This window comes from Ceratotherium simum, chromosome 23, assembly GCF_057802395.1.
Source record: "Ceratotherium simum simum isolate JZ-2026a chromosome 23, ASM5780239v1, whole genome shotgun sequence".
NCBI classification, from domain to species: domain Eukaryota; kingdom Metazoa; phylum Chordata; class Mammalia; order Perissodactyla; family Rhinocerotidae; genus Ceratotherium; species Ceratotherium simum.
The window spans coordinates 5,707,448-5,732,409 of NC_141922.1; the positions used below are offsets into that span (position 1 = coordinate 5,707,448).

General features: G+C 43.5%; 1 protein-coding gene across 2 annotated transcripts in view; it reads left to right on the forward strand.

The window, feature by feature from the left end:
- COL22A1 (collagen type XXII alpha 1 chain) overlaps nucleotides 1–24,962 on the forward strand; it is a 263,198-nt gene that overhangs the window by 207,461 nt on the left and 30,775 nt on the right. For both annotated transcript variants that reach the window (XM_004431045.3, XM_087447112.1), the window contains exons 46-50: nucleotides 5,687–5,740; nucleotides 7,384–7,437; nucleotides 11,813–11,866; nucleotides 15,665–15,718; nucleotides 20,753–20,806. In XM_004431045.3, the coding sequence (XP_004431102.2) occupies nucleotides 5,687–5,740; nucleotides 7,384–7,437; nucleotides 11,813–11,866; nucleotides 15,665–15,718; nucleotides 20,753–20,806 (270 nt within the window). The remainder of the gene's footprint in view (nucleotides 1–5,686; nucleotides 5,741–7,383; nucleotides 7,438–11,812; nucleotides 11,867–15,664; nucleotides 15,719–20,752; nucleotides 20,807–24,962) is intronic.

The window sequence follows — 24,962 nt, forward strand, 5'->3', positions numbered from 1 at the left end:
CATTTATCAAACAGGATCTCTGCTAGACCTGCAGACACAAAGATGAATTTGTAAACTGAAAATGCTACCCTTGGCAGAGCACTTATGATCATTGTTAGTGTCCTTTTATAACCAAAAGCCCTGGTGTTCACTGGTCACATGCATTGCCAAGAGGTTTTGGTGTGCTTGTTTGTAGGCAGTTCTGATCCACCATCTGGGAGATCAGCCTTTCCAAGATTTAGTTTACAGATTTTCAGCTGCTGTCTCTGGCAGCTGGGTCTGGGGAGGCTAATGCCATGGTCAATTACAGAGCTCCATTGTAGAGCTTTCAAATTGCATAAAACATTGACTTTAAGGGATAGGATCTGGAGATAGTGGCTGTTGTCATGATTACAATCCATAAAGAGGAAGAAGGAACAAGATGGTAATCAGAGTGATGGCCCTTGGGAAACATGTATTTCTGCAGAGTCAGATGTAAAAGCCCCTTCTGGGTTGGAAAGGCTGATTATTCTATCTTCCATGAAAAGCACTTGATTTCCTTCTCATTCACTTGTCCACCAGTCAGGTAGTGGAGACCGTAGGGACTGGAGACACTAAATGAGCAGAAGCCCCCACTTGGTGGTTCTAGACGATCTAGAGATAATACTACCTCTGCTACTATTAGATGTGCGAGAAGAGGCCATGGAATCCCATCCTGCCCAGAAGGTAACCCAGAGCCATTTGGTCCATCCTTTCTCCAGGAGCAAAGTCTCTTTTCACCCATAGCTGCCTCAATCCTGAAAGATTCTCAGCAAGCACCCCCTTAAACATCTCCCTTCCAAGTCGGGAAGTATAGAAATAGGTCAGATATAGGCCATGTCTTCCAGGGCCTGATGCTGTAGTGGAGAAGAAAGATGTACAAGGTGGTGACTCTTAAAGAAGTCAGACTTGGGCTAGGGGTCACCAAGAGTGGTGGGCACAAGCCTGGGCTTTGGAGGTCAATGGTTCCCCAACCTGCTCTGCCTCTTATTAGCTGAGGGAATTTTGTAGGATTCCAAAAAGGAAATCCAACTCCAGTCTCGGGAAGGCGCGGACCCACAGACACAGGAGACCGAGCTTGATGCAAATGCACGAGGTTTTATTAAGCGGAGCTCCGGGTCGACACGTATCTCTCGCAGGAGACAGAGGGGTCGACCCCGAACCTTAAGGGGCAAGCTCTTTTATAGGATTCGGAAGCATAAAGCGGGAAAAGGTTGGCGCGGTCTTACATGATTGGCTAATTTAAAACATTTAAACAGTTACATTTTATGGCGTGAATTGCTATGGCGCGAAGCGATTATCAGGTTACACACACGCGTCCCCATCTGGACCCCCTCCACCCCGACCCTCCCAAACTTATCCCTCTGGAGCACTCTCTTGTTCTCAATTTTCCCCGAACAGTTTAGGGCGAGTCTTCTATGAATAGAGTCAGTCAGGATCGATAAACGTTCCCCCTTATACCAGGAATCCTTAGGGTGTGGAGGTGCCTGTCTCTAAGGTATTAACTTTTAAATTTTTAATATAATTTACTTCCTTCAATTTCACTTACTAATTATAGGACTTGGAGAATTTATTTGACTTCTCTGAACCTCAGGTCCCTCATCTGTAAAAGAACCATCTGGCCTATCTCACAAAAAGGATGTGAGGTTTAAACAAGGAAACATTTACAGAGCACCAGGCATGGTGCCCAGCACATAGGAAGCATTGGGACTGTTACTGGTTGTAACGTGTTACTGGGAGTGGTCCTCATACTTGTTACTCTGTTTGAGTCAATAACACCTATGATGAATTATCAGGAGAAGAGTAAATGACTTTAAGGAAAATAACACTATGGGGCAAGGGGTCACCTGTGAAGGCCACCTGGAGGAGGTAGGATTTTAGTTGAATTGGAAAGTTAGGCAGAGATTTGCCTGGCATCCTTGGGGAAAGGTTTTCTAGGCAGAAAAACAACACACAAAATTCAGAGACATGGCTTATTCTGAGAGTAACAGAGACTTATTAATTTGAGAAAGTTTAGGCCCTGCCCTCAACAGTTTGTAAACCCCCTGAGAGAATTGCCTGCTTGGTGGATTCACAAAGGCCAATATCCTTAGAGCAGCCCCTGGTATGGACATAATCTCTAAATAATCGTTACATTATCTGCTTAGCACATGATGGTGTTGAGAAAATATACTTAAAAACTAAATATAATCTTCTCCCAACCCAGAAAAACTTGAACAAAGGTAGAAGAAAAGGAAAACAATTTTATTATTGAAAAAGCATTAACCGAGAAGGCAATGTGCGTCACAGGCAAGCCACCAAGTGATGGCCAAGACAAAGAAATCTCACCTTTCTCTACAGCCAGGCAGCTATGACCCATTACATGCATGTCCTCAAGATACACAGTCACTAGTCCTCAAGTAGGAGGACCTGACAGCAGCATCTGTCACACATGCTCATCCTTAGTTCACCTGGTAATTGGAGTGCCCATCTGTGTGAGTTAATGAGCTTTATGCAAAAGAAACACAAATTTCTCACATCTTTATGGCAGGGGTAGTTTTGGAGTTTGGAGCAAGGAGCCTTGAAGAAGTGAGGCTCCCACATTCCCATAGAGACTGGGAGATGGGGTGCTATCTTCCTCGATAATTACATTTCAAAGAGATGGTTCTCAGGTTCTCGAGAAAGACCTTCCTGGGTCCTAGTGCTGGCAAAAGTCTTAATTAGGTTTTAAAAGCATTTACATACATTTCAAAGAGACAGAGAAAGAACTCACAATGACAAATTTTCTAATCTAAATGCTCTAATAAAAGGGATTATGGGGAGAGTCTGTTCCCTTATTTTCAACAGGAAACATTTGGCCCTTACAATGGATCCTCAATAAACCTCTTCTGAAGAGAACTGAGCTAGTAGAGTAATGAACTAGTAATCTCCTTGGAATAGAAACTCCAGATGGGCAGGTGGTGGTTGCTGTTTTTGTTTCTCTCTGTTTTGTTTTTACTCTGTCTTGTTGATTGCTGTATCCTCAGTGCATAGAAAGGTTCCCGGAACATGGTCAGCATGCTCCATCAGGCTTCCAGACTAGAAATCCAGTGCTCCTGACGTTAGAAAACCAGTGGAACAGGGCATCATGGCCCAGGAAAATAGCCAGGAAAGTAAGTTGGGCAGGGAGAGGCAGCTTGGATACTTGATAATCAGACAGACAGATCAGATTAGATGCCAAATTTTGTTGTTTTTATTAGCTGTGTGACCTCAGATGAATGACTTAACCTCTCTGGCCTTCAGATGTCTTATCTATACATCCTGATAATAACCCCTACCTCACAGAGTAGTCTTACTGGCTAAATTGGATAACATAGTCATATTAAGATTTTTTTTTTTTTTGCATCAGCTCAGGATATAAACAAAGAAATACATGAAATGGGATCTGATGTGGAAAGCCCCGGCAGAGTGCCCAGCAGAGCAGGGGCTCTGAAAATATCAGTCCTCTGTTCTGGAAGGAAATGAGTCAGGCCTGGGGGTGGCTGTGTTTGCTTTTATCCTCTGCTGCAGTGGAGAAGGAGACAGGGACAACTGTGGAGATCCTTGAGCTGCTGACATTTTGGTTGTTGGGAGATGATCCCAGACTGAGGACTGGAGTTTGAAAGGCAACTACTGACCTGTAAGGCAGCTGTCCTAAATGTCAGGGAAATGGTGTGCTATTCTGTGTCACTTCTTTTTACTGATATTATAAAGCGGCCTGCAGACAGTGTCCTGGCTTTATGGATTCAAAAACAGTAGAAATAATTACAGGCAAAAATATTGGAACAAACGCTCTTCCCCTCTGAACCTATTTTTAAATTTCTCCTCTACACGATGGCCTTTGGCACTTTATAGGCATTAGCTCAATCTACCCCTCCCCGTATACCTCCAAGAGGCAGTGTTATTAAACTCCCTCCAAGGGAGTGTTATTATGTAGTCATCGTCATCAGTGAACTGCTGATGTTGTGCAACAGCCTGGATAGGAAGAGGGCTGGACTTGATGTTTCAGTGAGAGAATTGTAGGGTTCTGGGCCTGGAAGGAGCCTTATAGATTGACCTCTCCCCACCCTCACCCCCCATTCTTCTTTTACTGGATGAACAAACTGAGAGCAAAGAGGGGATATAATCTGCTCAAGGATGCAAAGAGAAGGGAGACAGACGTGGAACCAGAGCCAAGACTGACTTACTGCCAAAGAGTTATTTTACTGCATAATGCATTATTTTAAAGGAACTGAAATGTTTCTGTTTAATAATATTTTACTGAAATACATTTGTTAACACAGTAAATGCAGAGCCAGAATAGGTGACAACTAAGAGAGATGGGAACTTTTGAATGTTACTTTCAGGGTTAGTCTGTAAAAAATATTTTTGGTAGGTTGCATATTATGAGTATCTTGATGACAATGATAATGACAATGATGATGGTGATAGCAGTGATGATGGTGATGTTGACAATGAGGAGAAAGAGGAGGAGGAGGAGGGTGATAGTGATGGTAGTGGTGATAATGATGATGATATTTGTGATGATGATTGTGCAAATGGTGATGATAGTGATGGTGATGTTGATGACAGTGATGATGATGATGATGATGATAATGATGGTTACAATGATGATAGCGATGGTGATGATCATGGTGGTGATGATGAGAAGGATGATAGCTAATGTTTTTTGAGAGCTAACACTGAGTCCATCACTAGTCTAAGCACTTTGTAGATTTTAGGTCATTTAATCCTCACAAAAACCCCATGCCAAAGATACTATTATTTTAATTCCCATTTTAGAAATAAGGAAACAGAGCGTTGAAGCACTTTGCTCAACGACACACAGTTAGTAAATGACAGTCAGGATTCAAATACAAAATAATGAAAAATAATAATTATAACTAATATTTATTGAGCTCTTATTGTGTTCTGAGCTCTATGATAAATGTTTTCCATGTATTACCTGATTTTATTCACCCAACATTTTGCGGGGTGAACATCATTATTTTCTGTGTTTTGTAAATTGAAAAACTCTACAATTCAGAGTTTAAGTGACTTGCTCAAGGTCCCACAGTTAGGAAGGAGTGAAACAAGGAGCATATGTATGGATACAGTCTTCCTCATCAGCCCATTCTGCAGTGCTGCCCTGTCCACCACCATCTCAACTTCCCCCTTTTCTTCACCCTTACACCTACTCTGTGATGCCCACAGACACTGTGTTTACTCTGCTCCTTTCCCTCTCACACCTGTTAGCATCTCAGTTTCCTCCTAACTGATCATCCTCTCTATATCCCAGACCTTCTAGCCCACCCCACACTGCAGCCAGAGGAGCCCTTCTGAAAACTAGGGCAGTCAGACATCCTTCTAATGGTTTCCAGTGTCTACAACTCAATCCAGATTCAAGAGTGGACTTAGAAGGCTCTCAATGAAGTGGCTCTGCCTGTGTCCCCAGCCCCATTTTTCTGCTGCCCCCCACTCAGCACCCCACAACCCAATTAAGCCAGTCCTCCAACCATTCTACAATTCTTCAACCAGACCTCATAGTTTCTATCTACTGACACCATGCCTGGCCTACAGCACAAACTTGATAAGAGATTGATGAAGAATGAGTGAATGAACAAATGGATGAATGAATACATGCAAATTTTTTTCTTTTGTGATGTAGTTCTAACAAAATTTCCAGTAATTTTTTTTCTTCTTTTCTCCCAAGGGAAGTAAAGGAGAGCGTGGTGCAGATGGTGAGGTTGGACAGAAAGGTGATCAGGTAAAAACTCACTTTGTAATGAACTATTCCCCCTAAAGAAGCATCACTGTTTCTCCGAGGTAACTTTCATTCCACCATTTCTGACATCATTCCTTGTCTCTTCTTTGACTGCAGTAGGACTTTTTTTTTAAATGACATTTTCATGATTTTCATCTTGATTCCTCTGGTTCATTGTTGCATTTCTGTCCTCCTATTATCTGAGGAGTGTACCTTTTCTTTTCTTTTGTTATTTTAGACTCTTACCTTTAGTGCTTCTTGTTCACCGAAATGGTAGTGATTCATTACAAAATGTCCCCTTCCTCCCTCCACTCTGCCATCATTTCTATTATGTGACTCATGGTGCTAGTTGAAATGCTTCACAGATGCTCCTTCTCTGCCTAGTGCCCATCCAGCCCTGCTGGACCACTTCAAAAGCATTGTAAGATGGTGCCAGTGATGACAGGCTGCTCTTTCTGTGGATTTGAACACTGCCTTCCCATCGTCTTCTATCAGGTGCTACCGGCTGATTCTGCAGTCTCCACTCAGCCTCTAGTAGCCCTTCTGCCATTTACATTGGCTATCGTGCATCTGCTTCACTTCTGTCACTCTTCCCCTTTTTTCTTTTCCTTTCCTCTCTCCCACCTGCCTTCCCCCTTTCCTTCTCACTCTTCTACACATCTCTCAGTTAGTACTCATGTAAACCAGCTCCATGCCAGTCACTGCACCAGGCTCTGAGATACAGAATGAGTAATGGGCAAATCCCTAACCACACGGGGCTTTCAGTTCAGTGAGGGAGAGAGGCTTCTGAGCAAGTAATCCAGAGGCAGTGAGTTAAGAGCTATATTCAAGGTCTGAATAACATACTCTGCTAAAATTCCATCTGTATGTGGAAAAACAAGATGTGTTTGGATGATTCTTAGAAGAAAGAGTTGTCAAAGGCAATGCACTCCATACTGAATGTTGTAGCCTGTGTTTTCCAGTGGCAGGAGTTGGAGGTGCATGGCAGGGAAATCATTTCTTCCATGGTGGTTTGTTTGGTTTCATAACATTGTTGTACTGAACTAAATGTTAGATGCAATACACTTTGCACCATAACTGGTTTAGCGCATTCTAAAATACGCACAGCCTCCTCTCCGCAAGGAGACATGGTCTCTTTCTTAAAATAACTGTAATACTGTCGTAGTACAGATGCCAAAATTCAGTTAAGCTAACAATTCCCATTGTGGGCATGTATTGTATGTGTGTATGTATTTATTCGTTTTTAAAGTTTTATTATGGGACACTTCAAATACACATAAAAATAAGAGAATATGATAAGAAGAACCCCCTATCACCCAGGCACAATATCTCTTAGCCATTATTGCCACTCTTGTTTTCATCTACACGCTCAACCACTTCCCCACACCCTCTTCCTTCACATTATTTTGAAGCAAATCCACTTTCAAGATAGATTCATTTTTGTAAATATTGTCAGATACTGTCTCAACCTATTGAAACACCAGCGATATATATTTAAAAAGCTCTTTTTGCTCTCAGCGTCTTTACCCAAAATTGTTATTGGAGTTAGATGGTAGATTCCAGATTGTTGACTGAAATTTGGTATTTGCACAAAGTAATCCAGTTTTTTATGAGTCATTTAAAGCATTGCCTCTCATGTTTCCTAGGGTCATCCTGGAGTTCCAGGTTTCATGGGGCCCCCAGGGAACCCTGGGGCACCGGTAAGTCATAATTTATAATCTCCTCCTCTTTTGACCTTGACATTTGAACACTCTTCCGTACTCACTGGAGATGGTATCACACTGGAGCTGCCTCTCATTTTAAGGAACAGGCTGACACCTGAAATGTGCCCAGGGATGAGCTGAAAGTGCAGGTCCTGTAGGCATCTGGGGTGAGTGCAGGGGGACTGGAGGAGCATTAATGGACAGTTCTGTTAGAATGCTATTGGGACTAGGGAGCATTAGCAGGGATGGACAGGCTTGAGTTATTATTATTTTTTATCCATCTTAGGAGATGGGAAGCCTGGGATAATTGCAAGGTAGGATCTTAAGTAAGGAATGTAGAAGCAACTTTCCCTATTGCTTAGGAACCTATCCCGTGTTGAGAGGTTCTGGGAATCACAGAGTGTACATATAAGCCCAGATTTTCCTGGCTTTTCTATAAACAATAACAATAATAAAAACTACAAATTAGTATTAGTGTTCCTTACTACTATTTTCAACTCTTCGTTTTTCAACTTATAATAAATATTGAAAAAGAGATTTGGTTAGGATCATGAAGTTAAAATGTGTGAAATTAAGCTTGTTTTGTCTTCTTTTTTTTTTTTTTTTGTGAGAATGATCAACCCTGAGCTAACATCCAATGCCAATCCTCCTCTTTTTTGCCAAGGAAGACTGGCCCTGGGCTAACAGCTGTGCCCATCTTCCTCTACTTTATATGGGACGCCGCCACAGCACGGCTTGACAAGTGGTGTGTTGGTGGATGCCCGGGATCTGGGCCTGTGAACCCCGGGCCGCGGAAGTAGAGCATGTGCACTTAACCGCTGCATCACCAGGCCGACCCCACTTTGTCTTCTTTTTAACAAATTCTAATTGACTTCTAATTGTAACTGTGGGCTAATTCTTAGACTAAATCAAGTTGCTTTAAGTGTATTTTTTCGATAAAATCATATGAGAGCATGAAACAACATCTTTCACCTCACGAGTGACTTTTGCAGCAGACTCATAACAGGTAGATCATCTACAAAAGAACGAACGCTTTCCCAGTTTTCCAGAGACCTGCCTTAAGTCTTTGATACTCAGCTCACCCCCCGCCCCCCGACCTCCGCCAGTGCCTTTACTTTAACATCCTTTTCAATGTCTCAGCCTCCGTCTTCAAGTGTCGCAACTCTGCCACGTGCACGTTTGTGAACACCCTTTTAGGGGATTGATCAGTGTGCTGTCGTTTAACTTCACGAAATTCTACATTTGTCTCAGAATGCATAATTTCACTTAGGGAATTGCTTTGCATTGTATTTGCGTAGGTTATTGGGGTTTGTAGCATTTGACAATCAGCAAAAGGAAAAACCAATCAAGACGACAATAGGTTGGGTAGTGGGAAAAAGGCATTAGCATTAAGTGACGAGGAACACTTGGGAGAGAACTAATTTTACTTAAAAAGAGTTCCTTCATGAATAATTTCAAATAATAATGACTCTAGCTTCTCTGTGCCACCTCATAGCTGAAGGACTTAGAAAATTAATGCTGGGTTAAAGCCCCATCCCCACCCCACCCTGGTACTTCCAAAGCCCATGACACATCTCCCATACAAAAGAAACCATGTTCTCTTCTCCCTGAAATTTGCTGGAACTGTAGAACTCTATGACAACTGTAGGAAATGGCTCCTGGCTTATTATTCTTGTGCTAGATGATGAATCTGAGATTCAGAAACAATCGTAATCAGCAGCCAGCTTGTCAGTCTCCAACTGATTAATGCTTTCGATTCACTTGGCAGATGTTAATTGAGCTTCTACTTTGTGTCATGCCTTCTACTGTTAATTGCCTTTGGCAAATGGATGCTGAGTCAGCTGCCCATTCAGGTTCAGCAGTCAGTCATGCAAAAGCAACTCAGACCAGAAAATTAACCCTCCTGGTCATTTATGCGTTGATTTTTGAGTGCTTGTGATGTGTCAGGCCCTGTCCAAGGTACCAAGGGATATGGATACCAAGCAGACAAGGCTTCTTTCAGAGTTTATTTTCTGGTGCTCAGTTAGCATCCTTCTTCCAGACAAAGCCCTTATCCTGTTCCCAACCTGCAGGAGGAAATTTAATTCCAGCTTCGCTAGGTTCCAGAGTCTAGTATGCCAGAAGCTTTTGGCAAAATTATGTAGAAGAATCCAGATTTGGAGTAGAACTGCATTGTTTTGTTAGGTTTGGACTAGAAGTGTAATTTTCCCCTGCAGCAGCCCAGGTGCAGGGAAGTGTGAACCTTAGGCTATTTGTTTAAATATCATCGATATCCCTTTATTTTGTGAACATTTACTGAATCTTTACGTAGTGGAAGAGGTGGAGGCAAATCAGACTACATCTTGTCAGTAGGATTTTTTTATGAGAGGTATATTTTATTTTATTTGTTTATTTTTTAGAGTTAAGCAGGGATTCTGCCTGACTTTGTTTTTTTTTTAATTGGGGTAACATTGGTTAATAACATATAAATTTCAGGTGTACCTCGTAATATTTTGATTTCTGTGTAGACTACATCATGTTCACCACCCAAAGACTAATTACAACCCATCACCACACACGTGTGCCTAATCATCCCTTTCGCCTTCCTCCCTCCCCCCTTCCCCTCTGGTAACCACCAATCCAATCACTGTCTCTATGTGTTTGTTTGTTATTGTTTTTATCCTCTATTTATGCGTGAGAGCATATGGTATCTGACTTTCTCCCTCTGACTTATTTCCCTTAGCATAATACTCGCAAGGTCCATCCATGATGTACAAATAGCAAGATTCCATCCTTTTTTATGGCTGAGTAGTACTCCACAGTGTATATATATTGCATCTTCTTTATCCATTCATCCTTTGATGGCCTGTCCCCAGGATTTGTCTTACGTGGAGAATAAGACACATCTTCTACAGCTACATCAGATTTCTTTGAGATCTAAGACCATGGTCTTGTCTTTTCTGTATCCCTAAAACTTTGCCAGAACTTGGACAACATAGGCGCTCAGTAAATGTATGTGAAACAACTAAATAAAGACTGCTGGAAAGGTGTCAATGAAGTACTGTGAGAGCTTGCTTATTTGTTCTCCCATATGTAGTGATTATCTGCAGTGTTCCTGGCTGTGGGCTGGCCAACAGACACACAGAAGACCACTGTCATCAGCACTTATGATAATGGAGAACCCTTTGTGGAGGGCCCTTAGTACGTGGCTGGTACTGGCTAACTCTTTATATGTATTAACTTACTCAAATCCCCCAACAACTCAGGTGAAATAGGTGGCATCTTTTTACCATTTTACAAAGGAACTGAGATGCAGAGGAGTAAAATCACTTGCCTAAGACTACATGTTTTAGTCAGTGGAGAACCAGGACATGGACCCAAGGACACAGGCTCTAAGAGGGTGCACTTCCAGCCTAGACCCTCTATTCTATGCTAAACGCATTGTAAGCATTGCATCATTTACTCCTCACCTCCTTATGGTGTAGGCAATATCATTTTCTACCCTTTTACTGATAAGGAAAGTGAGGCTTAGAGATCTTATATCACTTGACCCAAGCTAGTAAGAGGCAATGTATTAAATAGTCTAAAGAACCTCTGCCTTTCTCACCCAGCCAGCCCAGCTCCTAATTCATTCATGTATTCAAGAAATAATGATTGAATGCCCACTATCTCCAAGGCACTGTTTTAGTTCCCAATAAAAACAAATAAGTCAATAAACCCAAGGATGTCAGATGGTAGCAAATGCTATGGAGAAAAATAAAGACAGAAAAGGGGTTGTGAGGCAAGGGCTTGCAATTTTGGATCTAATGTGCAGATAATGTCACACTGATAAGCTGATACCTGAGGCAAGACAGAGGAGGGGAGGATAAGAGCTCTGACACATGGGATATTAGATTTCAGGCAGAAGGAACAGCATGTGCAACAACCCTGAGTCAGAGCATGTCTGGGGATCACTTTGCACCACTTACTTAGCACTGTAGAACTCCTCTTCCATTTATCCATATATGCATCTCTTCATCCCCGAGTTCATACAAGCAGTTGCCTTCCTTATGTCCCTGGAAGACAAATCCAATCATTCATTTCTTGCCTTCCATCCTAAATGTTCCCTGATATTAGCGGAAAATGTCCACTCTGAAGTGAGACCATTTACTGTTGTGTTAGGGATGACTGGCTAGTGAATGCTTTGGCCCTTCCTAAAACGTGGCTACTTTCCTCCCAACATTGTGTTCCCAGAGACTAGCCTGACCTGATTGGGAAGGCAGAAACACCTTTGAAGTACTCATGGTTTAGGCAGCCGGGAAGGGGCACGGGATGTAAGATCCGTGCATTGCTTCATGCTAATGATCTCTGTTCAGGTAGACAACAAACTGCTTTGTTGCTTTGTCATCCTTAGGGAGCAGGTGGAATTGCAGGAGCTGCTGGACCACCAGGAATCCAAGGACCACCGGTAAGTGTCTCAATGGACAGGATCTGCCTTCAGTCTGTGTTTAGACCTTCCCAGAACCCCAAGTGTTTGCCAGCCCTGCCCTGTTCCTCCTTACTTTCCATGGCTCACTCATTTTGAGGTTCTATTCACTACTAGTCTTGCAGTGAAACCACAGGAGGGATCACTTTCTAACAAGCCCCAGTTACTGCTTCTCTAAAATAAAGGTTTGGATGAAATTACCTGCCAATCCATGATTCCAGAATTCAGTTTACAACCAATTCAAACAGGCCCTAGGCTTAGCCCCATCTATCTATTTCTCATCAGTGTGGTTTCTCTTCTGAACAGGCGTGGGTGGAGTGGAAAGGCTTGGAGCTAACCCACCCTGATCCTATGTTATGCACTGGGTGACTTGTCAGGTGGGAGGTAGCCACTGTCATCCAGTTGTTCAAAAGGCAGAGTGAAGTTAAGACAGGGGCAGTCACAGGGGAGGGTCCTGAACCACAACTGGTGGAGCTGGCATTTGAACCCAAGGCTTTTTTCTCAAAAACCAGCATTATATTCATTGCATAGGCTGCTAGAACCACTGTGGTTTTAATACCATAAAGCAAAGGTGAACCTCAGTTTAGCAGGCGTCATGCTAGCAGCCACCACATGCATATTCCCTTAAAGGAATATACAGTACATGAATAACCCTCATCTCGTCTGACTGCCCTATTTGTTAGAAAGGTCATCAGTTATTATCTCTATTTTGTAAATAAGGAAAGGGGGGGATGAGAGAAGTGAAATGACCAGGTCAGGGTCACACGATGAGGAAAGATCAGAGCCAGGTACAAGTCCTAGTCTACAGGAATCTCAGTGTCATATTCCAAGTCTGGCTAACAACCAGGTCAACCCTGCCAGGGTATTTCTGGATTCTAGTGTCAAGAGGACTTTAGGGATCACCTAGGACCACTTTCTCCTCCTCAGACAAGGATGACAAAGCCCAATGGGGTTAAGTCACTTGTCTAAGGTCATGCAAGAAATTAATATCCAGTTTAGGAGTTAAGTCAATTAGAAAACTCCCAAATCAGTCTTCTTTCTACTACTTCACACTGACCCCTGTGTGGGATGGTCGGGGTTGGGTGCTGGAGGGATGTTGAGATTGAAAAATAACAGCCACATGATTCTTTTTATGATCATCATCTGGCCAATCCTTTGGAAGCAGCCTACCCAGAAGTCCCAGGATGAATAAAATGTAAAACATACTGCAGACAGCTTTTTATTGATTCTCAGACAGCAAAAGATTTTCCCAATAAAAACTAATGGACTATTTGCCTGAAGAGAATAAGATGTGAGGCCCAGATGTAAATCATTACATTCCTAAGAATTAAACCGTATAAGACATAGATTCTATGGTGGGACCTTGTGGCAAGTTACGGGGTGTGTGTGTGTGTGTGTGTGTGTGTGTGTGTGCGCGCGCGCGCTGATGCTGTCCGTGGTCCTGATATTTCCCTGTAAACAAGCAGCCAGAAAATAGTTTTCTTAGCACCAAACAATGAGTGTTGGTAGTTAAAAAACAGAAACCAAAAAAAGTTAAATGGGGTGTAGTAAAAAAAAAAAATATATATATATATACATACAAATCTAAAACATTTCCGTTGTATTTTGAATTAAATTATATAAACCGTTTGCCAATCTTTTTGACATAGAATGAAGACCTCACTTTGATTTGGGGTCCCATGAATGTAGTCTCTTGTCATTATTCTTGGAAAAAGAACATCCACCCACGTACTATTGCATTTTTTTAAAAAGTGGTTTGGGAATATAACAACACCTGTGAAGCCATATGAATGTAGAATCCTAGATCGTTAGGAATTTCGCTAATCTTTTATAGCTATCTTGTTTTCTGGCTATCTATTTAGATAGTGAGTGACTCATCTTTATCAAAAACTTTCAAAGTTCTAACTTAATTTGTGTAAAAAGATCATTCTTTTTCTTTTTCCACCTAAATTTTATTGGGTTATCTAATGAATAATTAAACTGTATAATTTTCCATAACAAATAACAACTGGAGGAAACAGGTTTAGGAACAAGCATACTGACTCCTTGTTGAATCTTCAACTTATCTGATGTAAGTAAAAAAAGATCTAAATAATAAATATTTTAGTCTTGTGGGCCATATGGTCTCTGTTGCAAATATTCAATTCTGCTGTGATAGGGTGAAATCAGCCATAGACAATATGTAAACTAGCAGTGTGACTGTGTTCTGATAAAATTTTATTTACAAAAATAGGCAGAGGGCCGGAGTTTGCTGACCCCTGTCCTAGATCACTAGTGTTTCCATACTAGAGTCCTTGGAATAATAAACATCCAGGAAGGAAGCTCCGTTATCAATATTTAAAAATCCCTAATGATAATTGAGTATTTGTCCCAAATTGACAAAAAGAATGCACTTGTTAATGTGTTTGTAGGTGTTGTGATATGGGGAGGGGAGAATGTTTTGGTTTTATTGTTGTTATTTTGCATTGGTCTAAGTGGCAGTATGTCTAGGCAATCTCAAATATCATGCAACATAAGGTAATAGAGCTGCTAGGGGTGCCAAATTGTTATCCATGCAAATGAATAAACATAGCATTCTTTTTTCTTTTAATTAAGAGTAACCTCTCAACATGAATGTAAAGTGTAAATCCTTTTGAGAAAAGATTTTTAACAAACTAATAGAAAACTTAAAACATTGTCCATTCTTTATCAGTTTCCAAGGGTCTATAAAAAAACATTCTTGATATCTTAACGTTGCATTACTGATGTTTTTTATTTTGTTCAGATAGGGAAATAAAACTCAATTATTGAGTTTTCACTGAATTTAACTAGTGCTTAACAAAAGAAGTGTGTTTTGGGTCCCCTTATTGGACACTTTTTATATGACAATATATAAAATCTGTATAATCTGAAATAAATATCAAAATATTTTTGCTTTTGTTTTTCTTCCAAGTGGCTAAACTCACCACCCTTAGGAATACCTCATTTTGTGGGGCATGTGGATTAGAATGTAAAACCTGGCATCAGTATCTTCTCATAAAAGAAACACTGGCAGGACATTATAAGGTTGTCAGGACCTCTAACTACTCGCGGTAGAGAGGCAGGGTGATAGAAAAGTACTCATCAGGATAGAATTGATGACACTGATTGCCTCATGCTGATATAGAAGTGCTGGTTGACAGTAATGTGTGTCTTTGGTGAATGAAACAGGAAATGGAGGTATTAATTAATGCAATTTGGTAAACACAGTCTTTCAAATCATGAGCTCTATTTCATGGGGAAAAGAGATACTAAAAGTGACCATTGCTGGTGACAAGTTTAGAAATTTCTGGACAAGACGATGATGATAATAAAGCTCCCTGGTCAGCTCTTTAGTTGCGTTGGGTCCTGTATGCCCAACACACCCAGGTGTTGTGGCCTGTGCTGTATGGCAGGACCCAAGTCTCAGGCAATTTGGGGACAAAGCACAAAGTTGGGTCTGGACGCAGGTCTTGCAGACACCAAAGCCCCAATATCTTCTTCCCGCTAGGCCTTTCAATCTCTAATTTCCTGAGTCTAAGTAATACGGCCAAAATGAGTCCTGGTCTGCACACCAACCAGTGTAGTTATATTCTGTTTAGGGCACCTCCCTGCCCTGGGAGGAGGCAAAGCCTGAAAAGCAACAAGGGGGATACAGAAACACTAGTTGTTTCTCACCAAAGACTCCTTCCAACCCGGAAGGCAATTCTGTGTGAGACCACTTACTTCCAGAAAAGCCGATCTGAGAGATTTAATGGTGTTTTTATGTCTTGGATCTTTTAGGGGAAAGAAGGTCCTCCTGGCCCCCAAGGCCCATCTGGATTACCTGGAATCCCAGTAAGTGACATTAAAAGAAAATCTAGTTTCTCTACTACAAAAATAAGCAAACAGAAATATATTTCACCATAGTTAAAACAAGGCATGGTCACTAGGGGAATTTTGTGCATTATAGATATGAGAAGAAAAATAATCACTAACCAAAGCCAGCTAAATTTTTGATGGAGTAAATCTTAGTCTCATTCTTCTCTTATGTGTATATTTGTTGTTACTTACTTATGTAAATGGAATTTTCATCTCGCTTTCTGCACACATGCACATTTGTGTGTGTGTGTATGTATAGCTAAGATAATCAGCATACACACATACATGTTACTGAGCTAGGTCCATTTTGCCCACCACACAATCATGCCAATCACCAAGACAATGAGTTTGCAAAGAGAAAAAATTTAATCATAAGACAGCCAAGCAAGGAGGCAGGAGAATCAATCTCAGATCTGCCTCCCCGAAAATGGGGATCAGGGATATTTATGGGGCAGGGGCCAGGGTGGTCTGAAGCGTGGGAGTAGATGATTGGAGATAAGGAGAAGTGAGGTAATTCATGATCTGCGCAAGTTATTCCAGCTTCACGGCTCTTCATAGGATGCATGGTCATAAAACGTCAGCATTTCCATGATCTGAGGGTGGAGTTTTTATCTCCCTGATGTCAAAGGGTCATTTATTGGTCATCTGCACAGGCTCAGTTGATGAGTTGGTGGTCTCAACCACTCTGAACTGGACAAAGAGTCGACTCTCAGTTCCTGAAAAACTTGAGCACACCACCCCGTTACCATGGTGACCCAGGCATCAGAGACATTATCTATAGGGTGGGCTTTAGTAATGCATTATCTGACTACTTTTGCAAACAGACAGCTAAGTATAGTTAAAGCAAGTTGGCCCCCGGTTTCGTACATATGTACGTAACTGATAATTAGTTATTTGTGATGATATGAACATTTTCTGTTTTCCACACTGATAGTAAATGCTCCTAAATTTTATATACACTCTATCCAATAAATCACCGTAATATATGTAATGATTCTTCTGCTCTCTCATAAATCTTATAACTATTTTAAAAATCTACAATAGACTGTTTTGCTTGCATGGTACTTTTCTAATTTCTATTCGATGATTCCCAAAGTGGGGTTTACTTGTCAGAGTATAATAATATCTAAGGTTCTTGGTACATATTGCAAAATCACTTTCCACAAATGTTGTTCTGGACTTTTAGATTTAATATACTTCTCAGTAGGATCAAGCTCTCCAGTGTGGTAGTAATAAGGCTGGTCCAGGGAGGCCATGTGCTGCCTTCTCCATTGAGAAGGAATCCTTGTGTGGCTCCAGGTCTGACCTGTGCCTGCAGCTGGGGCCTCTACAGGCCACAGTCCCCAAGCCCTGCCCTCCATGGAGCATTCTTTTGTTCCAGCCACACTGGCTTCCTTATGGTTCCTTGAACACCCTGCATCCTCTCCTCTCCAGGCCACAGCGCCTGTGCACATGCCATTCTGTCTGCCCAGAGTGCCCTCTCCTCACCTCTTTCACTAGTTGATCCCTTTGACCCTCCCACCTCATCCCAGGCATCAATTCCTGGGAGTCTTCTCTGCCCCCAGGCTAGGACAGGCTCTCTTAGTCTTTTTTCTTTTCTTTCTGAGTGCCTATCTCAGCTGGTAACAGAATCTTTATTTGTGTCATGGTTTGATTAGTGACCACTTCCTCCATTATTCATTAATTGATTCACACATTCAACAAACTCTAATTAGGCACCCACTGTTTGCTAGATCTGGGGACATAGAAGCAGGGTGCTTCATAATCATGGGGTTATGTTTTGGGCTGTAGGTTCTAAGAGAGCAGGCTTTTGCTTCCAACACACAGTGAGTGCACAGCAAATATTAATTAATAAATATGTGGATGAATGAATTACTTTCCTAGACCTTTCCTCCTAGAGTGTCTGATAAGTGCTACCATTCATTGAGGAGGCATTTCTCAGGCATCATCGATAGCCCTCGATACAAACCCGTGACCCTGGAGGTCAAGTGACCTGTCCAGGGCACACAGATCTTAAATGATATGCTGGGATGTGAAACTCCTGTTGGTATAAACTGCAACCCTGTAGCCTAGTGTGTCATAGCAGCTAGGAAATACTTATTGATTTAATTCTATCAGTGGCAAAGTTAAGGGGAGAAAATCTTGGTTTGGATTTTGTGCTGACCCCTTATCATCCAAGTACTAGAGTACTGGGGAAGAGAGAAACAATCTTAGATGTGATAATGCCATTTTCTTAGTAATATCCCTTCCTCCATCTCTCCTTCCCTCCCTCTCTCCTTCCTTCCCTCCCCACTCCTTTCCTTCCAATGCAGATCCCGTCATGTCACTCCATTCTGCTTGTTACTGTCCTCAGACTTCAGCCAAGACTCTGCAGTTACCTCCCTGGCATCTAATGAATGAACCCTGCTTTCTTGTCTGTCTCTGTCTCATTCCTGCCCTCTGAACTCCAACCTCACCCATACCCTTCACTCCTAGCCACTCTAAACTACTTTGCCTTCCTCCAACAAATCATTTCTGGAAAACTCTTCCTGCCCCTCTGCCTGAGCAATAAGAATTAAAATTGCTTTCATGTACATTGTGCTCACCACAAGGTGGGCTCTGTGCAAAGAGCTTTCCATATGTTAATACATGCAGTCCTCACCCTGGCCCCACTCCTCTGCTCATTCTGAGGTCTTGGCTAGACATCATTTTCTCTGGGGAGACGTCCTTGAACCTCCCCAGTGGGGTAGGTAGGAATCTGAGCTGTGCTCTGCCTTCATGACCCCTCGCAGCACTCAGGATCTTCAGCCATAAATTCCTGTTGGTTTTCTGTCCACCTTCGCCCACTCCTCCCCAGCACAGTGGCGAGTAGATGCTTCCTAAGCCAGGCTGCATGAAGGGCAGGAGGAGTGAGTGATGCATGAAGAAGCAGCGTGCCCCTGACCTGTGCCAGCATTTGATGTGCCAGACGTATCCAGCCGTGGTCCCAGCTGGTGTTGAGCCTGGGTCTCATCGAGAAGCCAAACAAAAAAGGAAAAAACTGTTGACACAGAGCTTGATGCATGATGTGATAGATAGGTTGGAGCCTGGGGGATGGACACCCAAGCCAAACCAGGAGGGGCGCCTGAGGGAGGTGACCCTGGAGATGAGTCTTCAAGGTCGAGTTATCTAGGCAGAGAAAGTTGAGAGGGGTCAGGAAGAAGGTATTTCAGGTAGAAGGAGCAACATGCAAAAAGACATGGGTATATTTCCTTATACTGATTGGCTATAAGAAATGTTAAATGTTAAGAAGTGCCTTCCACTTCTGCTAGGGGCTGTGAGATGCAATGTGACCTCTGCTATAGCATTCATTGAGCAGCAACATTAGCTCCTGTGAAGTAAAATAATAAATCTCCCCATTTATTGAGTGCTACCTCTGCACCATGCACTGTGCAAGAAAGACTCTTTAATATATGAGTTATAACCTTAACTCCTCCTTCTGCAGTGTAGGTGTGAGAATCTCTGTTTATTAAAGGGGAAGAAACAGGCTCTGAGAAGCTAAGGGATTGCTCATCAACGTATAGGCAGCAAGGGGCAGCTTTTCTCTCCTGGATCCCAGATTTTCTTCCCAGATGATTCAATATGCCACACTCAGCCTTCCTCTGCATTTTCCGAACTGGCGCTCCTGCGGCTTCCAGGGACCGAGTGTCTGCCCCAGGAGTCCCTGGGGTCTCCTGCCAGCCTCAGCCTCCAGGCTGAGTCTTGCTCGTCCTCCTGAGCGTGTCTCAACCTGTTGCGTTGGTTTTCTTTGCTGTACACTCTGTCCTGCTGCTCCATGCCTGGGGAGAAGTGGTTTCTGGAGTTAAACTCTTAATTGAAAGGAGGGTGAATACAGCCAGGCCTCTGAGCCAGCTCACCTGGTGTATTCTATGTTAACGTGGTTATACCAGGAGCAACATTCATAAAGAGTTACGGGTGCACGTTGAGCATTGGGACAGCAGCCTGGACGGGCAGTAAACTTAGATTGCTGTCCACAGTGGCTCCCCACCGATGCCAAGGCCCTGATGTTAAAGACACTGATGAGGAACACTGCACAATTTCATGAGCGCCTGCCGCAGCAGGGGCAGCCATGTGGCTGGTGTTGGTTATCGATGCCTGGCTTGTTGAGCGTTGCAAGTGGAAGCGTCCATTCTGAGCCACCTAGTGACTCTGCCAGGCGGGTTTGTCATCTCTGTTTAGGAGGGGGGCACTGAGGAGCTGAGATTTCAATAACTTGCCCAAGGTAATATGCCTAGTAGGTGCAAGCAGAATTCAAACCTTGCCCAGTTTGACTCAGTTTTCCTTCTGTCTTGTTGCTTGCTTTCCCCAGAACCTGGGTCTGTGTGATGTCATAATCATTGTGCAGAGCTGTCTTTCCCATCTTCAGAGTTATCTGAAGAACAATGACCTCTTAGATGTACATGAGGCTTATAGTGCTGTGTCTAGAGCAGGAGGTTGGCTAGTAGGGGGTGGGAATGGCAGGGGCGGGGATCATAGCCTGATTTCATGGAAAGAAATGTGAAATGTTCGTAGCCTTTCTATACCCCAGACAAAATCCTTGCTGTCATTCTCCGAGCCCCTCGTGTGTTCCAGGAGCCGTGCCAGGTGCTCTCCTGCACGTCATTCAGTGTCCTCCTCATTTTCACTAGCACGGGCATCCTCCCCTCCTCACCCCCCATTCTATCCAGATACGAGGCCCTATCTATTGTCCAAGTTTGACTTCATGAAAATGTCCAGTAGGGGTTTCTTTTGATCAATGGCAATAATAATGATGCTATTGCGATTTATGGCTTTTCCACTATATGCCAGGCACTGCGGATCAGAGATCCAAGCCAGAACCTTGGTGTTGGGGATGAACCAGGAAATCCAACCAATTCTGTGTGTCGAAATGCCCCTTCACTGCGAAGTGTGAATGTAGCTGTGCACTGGGCAAAAAGACAGGCTGAAACCGGTCTGTCCATCCTTCTCTCTTAGCATCTTCAGCCAGATAACCAATTTGAGTTTCTCTTGCAGGGAGAAGAAGGCAAAGAGGGCAGAGATGGGAAACCGGGTCCCCCTGGAGAGCCGGTAAGCAATGCTAAATTTCTTATCATTTTATGCGCCAAATTGTTAATTTCTCAACAACTACTGTGTGTCCAGGAGCTACTGTGAACCGGGCACAGTGAGAGTTATTTTCGATGCATACTTCCTTTCCTTCTCCCAACAACCCTGCAAGGTCAATGCTACTGTCCCCATTTTACAGCTCAGGAAACTGAGTCTCAGGTGAAATGATGGGCCCAAAGTCACAGGATGGGCTGGTGACGGAATCAGAACCTGAGCCTGGGCTCTGTTCTGCATTATTTTTCCTGCCCCATGTAGCTTCAATGTTATTGATATGGGAGGGGAACTGGGGCGGGTAAGCATGGCTGGAGTAGAGATCTGATACCTGAAAAGCGGGTTACACCCACTGAAAACCTGAGCTATACCTGCCAGCTCCAGGGATATGAGTTGGCCCTTTCTTCAGCTTTGGCGTGGAGTTGTTGGTTTTGTTTTTTCTTTGATGACAGCTGCCCGGGACACACAGTGAGATGGCCAGATGCTCAGGAGGACGTCTCTGTGGCCCTAGTAGCTGCTGGTTGGAAAAATTCAGGGATTTCTACGGACCCGTATCTATGACCCCAAAGTTGTCCTTGCTTAGATTGGTCAGTTCCTCCTGATTGGGGTCAGGGCTCCATGATGACAATGATTCTTCAGTAATTGGCAGGACTTTTGTCTTCATGAATCCCTTCCACAGCCTCAGGATCGAGGGGAGTGTGGAAGGCGGCATCCGGGGCTTAGAAACCTGTGTTCTCCAAATGCCCACCACTAGGAGCCTGGTTAATGACAGGACGGACTGACCCAGCAGGTGCCAGGCGGGTGTTAGGAAGAGGGGTGACAGTCTCTCGTACTGACATGGGGCTTCGCCAGGATATTTTGTTAAGTAAAAAAGCAAAGGGACAGAGCAATGTGTTTAGCCTGCCCTATTTCGTGTACCAGTGGGTCTACATATATTTTTTCTGTTGTTTACATAAAGGAACTCTGCAAGACTCCCAAAGCACCGATACAAGTAGTTACCACCCAGGGGAGGGAGATCCTGAGCGGAAGTAACATAGGGATGGGAAGGCAAATTTATACTCCATAGTATGTTATTTTATTGTTATCTTTTAAATTTTGGGAGCCATGTGCATGTATTACTTATTGATGAAATTAAATTTAAAATATAATGATCCAATAAAAATATTTTATACCAAAATTGCAACCACAACCAGAGAAGAAGAAACTGGCTTCAGAGTGTCATACCCAATACCCCAATTCTCTTAAAAACGTGCATCATGACAATAAGTATAGTGATCTCATTTGACTATTTTATAAATATGGTATGTAATTTTTGAATAGTCAGCCTTCCAGATTCCTTTTAAAAAAAGAAAGAAGGAAACTGGTTTCAGATGCTGGCTCCACCCCATACTGGCTCTGTGACCTGAAGTGAGTCAGAACTCATGTCCAAGCTTCACCTTCTTTTCAAATAGAATTAGAATAATAGTATCAACTTGCCAGAATTGCTGCAGAAGCAAATGAGGTGAGACATTTGTTAAACGCATCAGGCTCATCTAACTGTTAATTATTTTAGGAAGTTACTTTCTCCAACTGCCCTAATTCCAACTCCGGATGAGGTCAGAACTTCGGAGTCTTTAGAGCCACTCTGTGGAATTACATAAAAGTTTCTACAGCGAGGTTTATGTTCCATTTAATTTGTTTGGTCATAAACTATTATGACTCATTCTGCATCTTATGCAACTTGCCGGAAGCACCTTCTCTATCATCTTACACTGTTTGCCGGATGCTGAAACCAGAGTTCCCTGCTGATAGGTAAAGAAAGCGCTTACAGCAGCGAGCGAAGTAAAAAGCTCCTCTAAGCCATTGAAGGCTGATGCCCAGCAGAGCTGCCTGTCGTGGGCAAATGGCAGCTAGCCAGGCTGAGAATATGGGACTGGAGAGAAAAGGATAGATATCAGTGCCATGGCTGACAGCTACCGCATGCAGACCTAGGGCCAGGGGTACCGAGCACTTCCTTACATTTTTCAATGTAATCCTCAGAAAAACCCTATGGAGGGGTGTGGGTATCATTACCGCCCTAGATGAGAAAACTAATGCACAGAGAGGTTAAGTAGGCTGGCCAAGGTCACACAGCTGGTAAAGGAAGCATCCAGGACTCACACCCTAGAGGCTGACCTCAGAGTTCAGAACTGCAGGGTGGGAAATCAGCTTTTCTGCAGAAGGTGTATTATCCCAAGAGGCTGTCATTTATAGCAGAAGATAACCGAGGCCAGTGGTTTTTGTTCAGTCTGTTTATGGAAGGCCTTTTCCAGATAGGCCTGTGCCAGGCACTGGGTATAGACTGATGTAAGACCAGGCCTGTGCTGGGTAAGCAGAGCGTAAGTCAGGGCATCAGGAGGCTGGTTCTCCTGGAAGAGGTGGGGTCAATGACTCCCGTCCAGGGGCATTCCAGGGTTCACCGGTTGGTTCATTCTGGAATCTCGGTGTTTGGCCATCCTGACGTTTATCAGTCTGAGCTGCTGGGGAGGAAGCTGGCCCAGGAATGGGCCCCCCCTGAGAGCAGACCTAGAGACAAGGGTTTGCAGGCAGGTGCAGTATTTGGGAAGTGATGCCAAGAAGCACTGAGGAGGTGAGGAAGTGGAGTGAGGAGGGAAGGAAAGCCACTGCAGGCAGGCAGGGAGGGAGCCATCCCAATGGGCCACCCAGGCCCAGTCTCACTGGAGACCCTCCAAGGATTTGGGAGGCATGCACCTGCAATCTCTGCTCCCACCCCTGCTGGGGACCAGGAGGCTGGGCTATCTGTCAACCTCAAACCTGTTTTAACTGAGGATCACTGGGCCGTCCACACCTCAAAGTGTGAAGCACCTCCTAAGGCTGTACTGTGTGCAGCCTCCAGCCCAGGCAGGACTGTTCCACAAAGCGGCAGGTGCCCTCCTGGGTGAGCCAGGGAGATGAGGCTGGGAAACAGCAGCATTTGTTCCCGGTGTTAAGGAGTCACTCTTCACGTTGACTGATTCCTTCAAGTTCTTGTACTTTAGGGACATGGATGGATTGACAGACAGTAGATAGATAGATGGATAGATAGATAGATGATGGATAGATGGATGGATAGATCGATACACAGATAGATAAGCAGCTTTTTGAGTTGCATAATTTTTATTAAGAGGCATTTGAGGATTAACTATAATGTAGGATGAGGTACAGAGGTTCTGGAGCCAAAATGTCTGGATTAGAAGCCCAGCTGTGTAACCTGGAACAGATCACTGTGCCTCAGTGTTTTGCCTGAGTGATAACAATAGTGCCTCCCTCATGAGTTACAGTGAGGACTCATTGACATAAATGTGTGAAGTTGTGTCTGGCACATAGAAAACCCTCAGCAGGGGCTGGTTGTTACCATTTTTCTATTTGTAGCTTGGGCCAGTGATGGCCATCCCACATGACTATGGAGTGGGAGCCAGGCTAGGCCCGTATACCCTTGATCACAAAGACCTGTGGGGGATATTGTCCTGAATTTACAAGGAGAAACGGATCCAAGGAAGGGAAATGACACCCCAAGATCACACAGCTAGACTTGGGCAAGCTAAGACGGAAGAAACAAACAAACCTGGAAATCAGAGCTTTGTGCCTCACGCTTCTTCTCTGTAATTTTTCCTCTAAATCTGAGGATGCTCCTTTCCCTCTTGTATCCCTCCTGATGATAAACCTCAAGGTTTATAAGGTGTGAAAATGAGGCAGTCAGTTTTGTGTACTGGGCATGCAGTCCTGTTACGATGAAGGCAGAGCGAGCATCTGCCCCGTCTCCACATCAATCAGACGTGCCCTCTCACCCACTTTCCCCTGCTCCTCCGCACTCTCCCCCACCTCTGACCACTTTATTCAACTTTAGCACTCTTCTCACATTGGCTTTTATTCATGGTGTGGTTCTCTCCAGGGCAATACCAAGCTGCTAGTAGTGAAGAATTTTAAATAGCAAAAGTGTTCCTCTAACTTCTTGATAGTTAAGAGAAGATGAAATGGGGAAAAGGACAGATAAACCGCAGCCTCCCTGTCAGTAGTCGCAGTTGCTGGGGTGAGAAAAGCATCCTTCTGGGTGTCGCACGCAGCTGGGATTCAGTCTGGCTGCTTATTAACTCGGTGAAGCTATAACTTC